The sequence below is a fragment of the Phaseolus vulgaris genome, chromosome 8 (genome assembly GCF_000499845.2).
Source record: "Phaseolus vulgaris cultivar G19833 chromosome 8, P. vulgaris v2.0, whole genome shotgun sequence".
Lineage (NCBI taxonomy): Eukaryota > Viridiplantae > Streptophyta > Magnoliopsida > Fabales > Fabaceae > Phaseolus > Phaseolus vulgaris.
In genome coordinates, this window is record NC_023752.2 from 43,552,527 (window position 1) to 43,561,511 (window position 8,985).

Sequence of the window (8,985 nt, forward strand, 5' to 3'; positions counted from 1 at the left end):
TTGGTTGAAGAGTGAACCAATATAAACTGTTTGTGTGATTCTCCCTTTCTTTGAACTCCTTTAAATTATGTTTTAAGCTGATTTAAATTTCAACTAATATAAACAACCGATTGTTTCGAAGAAACAACTGATTGTTTTTCTGTGTTTGTTGAATAACTGTTTGTGTTCTTGGCTAACTTGATTCCTGTTCTGGATTTATACACAAAATTTCATTAAACCTGAAAAAGTTTTCAAAAACCTCTTATAAACAATTCACCCCCTATTGTTTAAGGTCATATATTTTAACAATAACTACCACCTCGTCCCTGTCCTCTGCTTCGTGAACTACCGTGTTTATGATATGAGCTACCAATTGAGGCTTGTTCTTGTAAAGCCCGTTCAATTGGTTTTCCAATCTTATTGTCATTCATCCACTGCTCATGCGCTTGTAGGGAACTAGACAATAACCTTACTGTCATTGTTGAAATGTCATTGACCTCTTCAATTGCGGCAACAACATGTTCAAATTTGTGAGTTAAAGATCTCAAAATCTTATCCACCTTTGTCTGCTCCAAATGTGTTTCACCATTGGTCTCCATATGATTTTTCAAGGCAAGAACTTTATTTATATATACATCAACAGTCTCTGTGGTTTCCATCTGCAGCAGTTCATATTGGCGTCTTAGGGTTTGAAGATGCACCCTCTTGATCTTGTCATCACCTTTATAATTGGTTGACAAAATGATCCAAGCCTCACTTGCAGTTGTTACTCCTTCTATCTGCTCAAATGTCTCGTCATTCATCCCTTGATAGATGAGATACATAGCCTTCTTGTCCTTCTTCTTCTAGTCACGATGCACTACTCGTTGCGCCTCAGTTGCATTATCAGCTAATGCAGACACTCCACTCTCAACGACATCCTATAACTCATGATAATCAACACAAAACTCTCATCTGCACACACCACCGATTGTAAATTTTTCCATCAAGGATAGGGACTGATAATTGGGTAGAGTTCACGATAACAGACTGACTCTGATACCAGTTGTAGAAACTAATTGAAGAAAATAACAGAAGTCAAAAGGTTGTAGAAACTGTTTGAACGTAATTACACGAAATTGCAAAACTGTTAAACTGATACATTCATTTTGATTTACTCCAATAATATATATATAATAAAATTACAAATATTGAAAGCTATAAAATAGGAAAACTAGCAACCCTGTAAACTCCATTAATGCAACGATAAATAATTTAAGGGTAATAAAATCTAAATTAATAACCAACATTTCATGATAATAAAATATGGATTAATAACTAACAAACCCATCTTAAATTAAAAAATATTGAAAGTGTATTGACCAGTCCTCGGGCGTCGTTGACCACTAGTAATGTAGGGGCCATGTAAGCGAGGTCCCACGAGCAGCGTGGGCCAGTGTCCCGTGAGGCACGTGCGCTAAGGAACCGAAGTGTGGTCAGACATCGGTCACCAAAATGTACCGACGTGCTACTAGGCAGTGTGGAGAGGTCGGACATCGGGGACTCGAACAACAGAGCTAGGCCACGAGAGGTGGATCCCAGACCACACACCAATTATCAGTAAGGGAGAAGCCTAGGTAACGGAAGTCCATGCGTGTAGAGTGGATGACGCGTTTAGGCGTAACACAAGTATAGAGCCACTGGAAAGGATGCAACCTGTGAGGGTCATGTTCCAGCGGTGAGCTGCATGCATGACACGTGTATAGCTAGGGCGCTCCCAAGACGGGTGACCACAGAGATCAGGTGCACGAGGAGGCATCCAGGTGGTCATCCCGTCAGAGGTTGCACTCTAGTTAGGGAACCCCACGCGCTAGGTTATCCTAAGAGTGGGTAACTGCGGCGCTGGGGCTCACCCCCTCAGGAAGCCTATTTTGGGTAATAGAAACAGTGGAAACCCTAGTTTCAGTCTATATAAAGGGAAGTAACAAACTTGACAAGGTACGCTATTCATTTGCGTCGCTTAACACACACAGTTACAGTTTTACGTTAAACAGTTTTGGTGTTTCCTAGCCGAAGATTGACTTGAGTGTCAGAGTGCAAATGGTCTCTAGGGCGCCCTTTGTCTTTGTGTTTTCAGGTGTTCAATCGAGAGGAAAGCACGACTGAACGCAAGGATTCTTGGGTATGAGACTCTCGTAGACGCACGAAGGTGTTTTGGTTAACCGGCAGGAACATTTGGCGCCCACATGGGGCACGATACAAAACATTGTCCCACCAACAAGAACCAAAAGGATGAGAAGTACGAGGCAAGGACCTCTTGCACCAAACGGAGGCGAAGGCCTCACCCTACAACAGGTTATGGAAATGATGCAGGCCCTTCAAGAAGAAGTGGATGCGTCAAGAGCAAACCAAGAACGCATCCAAGATGATTTGGCGGCATCACGGGCAATGAACGAAGAACTGCACCTCTCGAATGAGGAATTGCGCAGGGATCTGCAAAACCATGCAGGCGCACATGAGGAAGGAGATCGAGAACCTGCGACACCACCTAGGGAGTTTCCAATGCCGTTCTCACAAGAAATCATGGATGCCGTGATACTGGCCACGTTCGTAGGGCCCAAAGTTACCTTCACTCAGAGGACCCGGAGGCCCATCTCACGACTTTCCATACGCAAATAATGTTGGTTTGGGGCTCCGACGTGGTGAGATGCAAACTGTTCATGAGCACTCTTGTGGGAACACCGATGGATTGGTTCATCAACCTCCCTGATGGCCACATAACGTCATTCCCACAACTCACCAAGCTCTTCAGAGCGCAGTACATCGCAAATTGGCCTCCCCCACCCATCTCTTATGATCTTTTTGACATAAGACAATATTAGGGTGCGTCCCTAAAGGAGTTCCTTCACCGTTTCGGAGCACAGGTGGTGAGGTTGAACCTCAAGGATGAAACAATGATGGTGCACGCATTCAGAAAGGGCATTGTGCCAGATCCCTTTAGTGAATTGCTTATCAGAAACCACCCTAAGACCTACGCTGAGATAATGTGTCTCGCGGTGGCTCACATTGCGGCAGAAGGGGAAGTTAACGAGAAGTGCACGTGTGTGGTTCCCACGCGCCCGCGTGCATCAGGTCAACCTCAACCCCTTAGGGTGCATGAGGCAACGACAGAGAATAAAACCCCCACGAAGCAGCAACCCTATCAACCAAGGAAGCTTCAAACCAGGGGGCGTGAGAGGGAGAACGTGCCACCAAGGCACGACTTCGTGGTAGAGTTGAAGAACCTCATCGCTATCCCCAATGTAGCGAAGAGGCTGAAGGTACCCTCCAAGACCGATAAGAAGCTCGGGCCCAACAAGAATGCCTGGTGTGAGTTCCACCAAGCATTCAACCATCCCATACGCAACTGTTTGGCACTGGGACACCAACTAGATGAGTTGGTGAAGAACGGTTTCCTGAGGGATTACTTGCAAGAAAAGTAGGGGACCGAGGACGTGGCGGTGACAGGGGGTGGCCCGGGCCACGAAGTCACCATTCATGGTGAGATTCACACCATCGCGGGAGGTTTCTCGGGAGGAGGTTGCACCGCTTCTTAGCAGAGGAGATACGCACGGGCGGTGATGTCGGTAGAAGCACAAAGGGCCAACGATGCTTTCGATATCGACCTTGTCTTCACCAAGGCCGACCTTCAGGACGTTGTTCCCCTTGACAACGACCCGGTGGTGATCTCAGTAGTAACCGCAGGAAGGAAGGTGCACCGTTTACTAATGGATCAGGGAAGCTCGACAGACGTAATGTTCTGGACGACTTTCAATAAGCTGCAACTGTCTCCTGACATGCTAAGGCCTTATACTGGCTGCTTGTACGGTTTCACGGGAGATCAGGTGGAGGTGCGCAGACACTTAGAGCTGAGGACCACCTTCACAGATGGTACCGCGTCTCGTACGGAGAACATCAGGTATCTCGTCGTCAATGCCCCCTTCGCTTATAACATGTTATTGGGTAGGCCTACACTGAATAGGCTGGGGGCGATGCCGTCGACGAGGCACATGAAGATGAAGCTGCCTAACTTGGCGGGGAAAGGTGATTACCATCAAGTCAGATCAGAAGGAGGCCAAAAGGTGTTATGAGAACAACCTCACAACGAAGAGAGGGGTATTCATGGTCACTACACGACCACCGCACACAGAGGAGGTCGCCCAACCTGAGGTCAATTGCACAAAAATCGCCTGGACCAAAGCAGAGATTGCCCGCTAAAAGATCGCCCGTGATAGCAGACCTGATCTATTTGGCGATCCAGGGGAAAGAGAGAATGGAGGAAAGGTCTCCAAGCTTAGCAACACCCTCGACCAAACAACTCAATATCTGAATGCCAAGGTCTGACCTGTCCACCAAAGGGCGAAGGAACTACACTTACTTGACTTAGAAGGTTTGTTCTTAAAGATAGCTGAGTACAGGCTGAAATCAGACCCCGAGAAGCGTGTGTCCGAAATAGAAGCAGGGAAGTCTCTAGGTTTCTTGCTCACTGTGCGTAGTATGAAAATAAACCCAGAAAGGTGTGCACTGACGAGGCACATGTCTCTCTTGATTTGTATTAGTCGGAGGAGGGGGCGACCTCCCTTACCAAGAGGGTAGAGAGGTGTTCATCAAGTTGAAGGAGTACTTAACCAGCCTTCCAGTCCCGTGCAAACCACAACCAAGCATGCCACTTAGTTTGTATCTAGCAGTGATCGATCAGGCGATTTATTCAGTCTTTGTTCAAGAACATGACCAGTTTCAAAAGCTCATATGCTTTGTGAGCAGAGTATGGCAAGGACCTGAGGAAAGATACCAGGTACCGGAGATGGCGGCCCCGTTGGTCTCACGTCAGCTCTCCCCCGTATGGACTGGTTCTTTAAGAGTAACAGAGGTCCTCGAGAACAAAGCATGCAGACTTGAGACGCTGAAAGGAGGCGCGATTCCTCGCACATGGAATGCGGCCAACTTCAAGTTTTATTTCAGTTAAGCAATAATGCTGTACATTGTATTAGGGGACAATCTTTTTCCCTTATATGGGTTTTTTAATGAGGTCACCCAATAAATTTCGATTGAAATTTTTTCTCGAGTTTTGTATAATGCAGTTAAGAACTTGTTTTCCTTGCGCTAGAGGTCTCGTGAGTGGAAAGGTAGGTTCTTAGAGAACACCTCCCCCCTCGAGTGAGAACGCCAAGGTTGAACGAAATAGTTCACGAGATAAATCCTCCTCGCCCTTGAGTGAAGCTGAGGTCAGTTAGGAACTTGTTTTCCTTGCGTTAGAGGTCTCGTGAGTGGAAAGGTAGGTTCGTAGAGAACACCTCCCCTTTCGAGTGAGAACGCCAAGGTCGAACAAAATAGTTCACCAGATAAATCCTTCTCGCCCTTGAGCGAAGATGAGGTCAGTTAAGGACTTGTTTTCCTTACGTTAGAGGCCTCGTGAGTGGAAAGGTAGGTTCATAGAGAACACCTCCCCTTTCGAGTGAGAACGTCAAAATTGAACGGCCTAGTTCACAGTTAAACCCCCCTCTTTTTTAGCTTTATACCGCAAGGGCAGGGTACTAAAAGGTGCTAGTAGAAGCATCGCGGTGCCAAGCACCACGAGTTAGCAGTTGAGTAGGATAAAAGAGCAGTTTTGAGTCAAATCAAGCTTAAGGAACTAAAAGCAGCTAGACATCCGAGAAAGTAAATTACAAGCGGGCAATAAACTGTTCGTTTGACAACCAAGTACAAGCTAAAAAGGAAGAATCCTTGTAACGATCTGCCCGTTTACAACACGGTTTGATGCTGCGAAGGGTGAAGCGCCATCTCGGGTGCGCACAGGCAACCTGAGCAAGGGCGTCCTCGAACCCCGCGTCGTAAGCATCAACAACATCCCTGGTCAGCTCAACCTCGGCTTCTTCGAACCTCTTGGCATGTTGGAGGAGCTCGGCCTCAACACGACCCAGTTGCACTTCTCGATTTGTGGACATTTCTTCAAGCGCGAAGAGGTCAGGGGACGAAGGAGCCCTTGGCGTCTGGTCTCGGGGCGATTCCAAGCGATCAACAGTGAAGGAATGGGAGGTCGGCGCTGTCGTAAGCCTAAGCCTTTTAAAGACCAGCCCCTCAGCGGAATCCTCATCAAATTCGATCTCCACTACCTTTCTTTCGTAAGGAAATGGAGCGGGAGATGCTTGGGCAACGGCAAGAGGAACCACGACTGTAGGAGTGGAGGGAGTAGGCGAGGGCGCAACAGTGGCAGAAGCAAGGGCGTGAGGGGCAAAGGTGCTTGAACCCCTAGACACCCCTTGACGACGAGTAAGGATACCAGCCAGTTTGGCCCGTTTCTCCACTTTCAGCACCATCCCTATGCAAAAATTTCAGATACGAGAGATTAGGAATCTAGAACACGGAGAGTAAACATACGAATATAAAGAGGCAGGATGTGCAAGCGTAATATGGAAGACAGGGTGAAAATGATACCGATATAGCCTATGAAGACCTCAACACCATACTCATAAACAGAGGAACAGAGGAAAAAACAGAGAAAACCTAGAATGCTTGAATTTAAACAGTCCCAGGCAGTTATCAAGCATCGGAATCGATAGATAAGTGCGATCAACAATTAAAGTTCGTACCTTTTGATTAGGAAGGAAGAAGGTTCTGGAATTTGTAGGGAAAACGCGAGAGCGCTCGAGGAAGAATACGAAGCAATCAAGGGTGTTTCGGAGAATGATGGAACAATGATTGGACGCGCACGTTTTCGAATACTTAACATAAACAAAGAAGCGTAAACAACGTTTAGCCTTGACCGTTGATCAAAACACATGTAAGGCAGGCTCAGAGAGACGTCACTTTGGCGCACTATTCACGTCCTGTCATACAGAGCCACGTAGGTCACCAAGGGCAAGAACTTAGTCTCTTCGCTGAACAAGTTACAGCTCGAGACTGGGGGGCTTGTGTACCGACCAGTCCTCGGGCGTCGTTGACCACCAGTAATGTAGGGGCCATGTAAGCGGGGTCCCACGAGCAGCGTGGGTCAGTGTTCCATGAGGCACGTGCGCTAAGGAACCGAAGTGTGGTCAGACATCGGTCACCAGGATGTACCGACGTGCCACTAGGCAGTGTGGAGAGGTCAGACATCGGGGACTCGAACAATAGAGCTGGGCCACGAGAGGTGGATCCCAGACCACACACCAGTTACCAGTAAGGGAGAAGCTTAGGTCACGGGAGTCCATGCGTGTGGAGTGGATGACGCGTTTAGCTGTAACACAAGTATAGAGCCACTGGAAAGGATGCGACCTGTGAGGGTCACGTTCCAGCGATGAGTTGCATGCATGGCACGTGAACAGCTAGGGTGTTCCCAAGACGGGTGACCATAGAGATCAGGTGCACGAGGAGACATCCAGGTCGTCATCCCGTCAGAGGTTGCACTCTAGTTAGGGAACCCCACCCCCTCAGAAAGCCTATTTTGGGTAATGGAAACAGTGGAAACCCTAGTTTTAGTCTATATAAAGGAAAGTAACAAACTTGGCAAGGTACGCTATTCATTTGCCCCGCTTAACACACAAAGTTACAATTTTACATTAAATAGTTTTGGTGTTTCCTAGCCTTAAGATTGACTTGAGCGTCGGAGTGCAAACGACCTCTAGGACGCCCTTTGTCTTTGTGTTTTCAGGTGTTCAATCGAGAGGAAAGCACGACTGAACGCAGGGATTCTTGGGTGTGAGACTCTCGTAGACGCACGAAGGTGTTTTGAGTCACAAGATCAAGCTTATGAAGGGAAAAGATTCTTAATGGACTTCCAATTACTGTGTTGTACCAGTTTAGTCCTCTTGGAAGCCAAGTGAAATTTCTTGATCATGGACAATGACTTATTGAAAGAACTCTTTGTCAAAAGGATAAGACTTTCCTTGTTTTTATTTTCTTCTCTTGAATTTTTCTTTAATTCTTTAGTATGAAAAATATTGATTAATGTCTTTATCTTTCATCTATGTAATGTGAATATGAAGCCTATCCTTCTGAATCATCTTTACCTGTCAATTCTGAATCTGTGAAATGCTTAAAATTGCTGTCATAGAAAAACAACCGATTGCTTCCCTCTGACAGCACTGCATTAAATTGAATTAATTTGTTTTTGCATTCTGTCTGTTGCAGATTCTTTCCCCAAGCAGTTATGGGTCAAAGTGCATTTATCATGGGTCTGATTTTGTTCAGAAGGGGGTTACTTTTGTCATAAATGGAATATATTCCATGATTTCTTGGAAAATAAGAATCTTCATGACTAGTCAAAGTCTTCATGTGCTTTCATGTGAAATCTACCACTGAGTGACGTGCCAATATGTAGTCTTGGTCCAGACTCTTTTTCTTGAAGACTAAAAGCCACTAAATGCTAAGGATTGGAGTTGTTTTCTATGAATATATAAACTCATATGCAGTTGTTTCTCTTCACAAAAGCAACCTATTGCTACATCTCTTGCTGGTTTTCAAATATGCCAAAAGTCTCATTCTGTTTTCTGGTTTTTCTTTTTGCCTTCATGGATCCCACACCCCCTTCATCAAAGAGGATCAAAACAAGGGCTTGAAGAATGTCTGCCAAAAGGAAGAACATCAAGAGCATAGTCAATCCTTGTACCTATACCTTTCATTTGCATATGTTTTGCAAAGGTCTTTGAAAGTCAAGAGTCATCCTAGGCACATGCACAATGGTTGCTCTAAAAGAGAATCTTCAAGAATAAAGAGAGTGAATCTTTTGGGGTTCTCTTTGCTAAAGTATGAACAGATTGCATATAACACTTTTCATCTCTTTAAAAGGTGATTACCTGGTTTTGGAAAATATTCTCTTTGCTATCACAGAAAACAACCAGTTGAAAGTACAAAACAACCAGTTGTTTTGCCTTTGACACCTCTGAATGAAGTTGCTATAATTGCTTATGAATGGTTAAAACTGTTTATGCTTTTCAAAGTCAGTTGTTGGTCAAATATGCAATATGTATGCCTTAGAATCTGGTCATAAGGGTATATGTCTGTTGTTTT

General features: G+C 45.6%; 1 protein-coding gene across 1 annotated transcript; it reads right to left on the reverse strand.

The window, feature by feature from the left end:
• Positions 1-281: 281 nt before the first annotated feature.
• LOC137825184 (uncharacterized) lies at positions 282-782 on the reverse strand. Its single transcript, XM_068630859.1, has one exon. The coding sequence runs from the start codon at positions 780-782 to the stop codon at positions 282-284; it is 501 nt and encodes a 166-aa protein (XP_068486960.1).
• Between the last annotated feature and the right edge of the window lie 8,203 nt (positions 783-8,985).

Excerpts from the sequence above, each read along its gene's own strand:
- LOC137825184 (XM_068630859.1), bottom strand. The coding sequence starts at position 782 with ATGAATGACGAGACATTTGAGCAGATAGAAGGAGTAACAACTGCAAGT.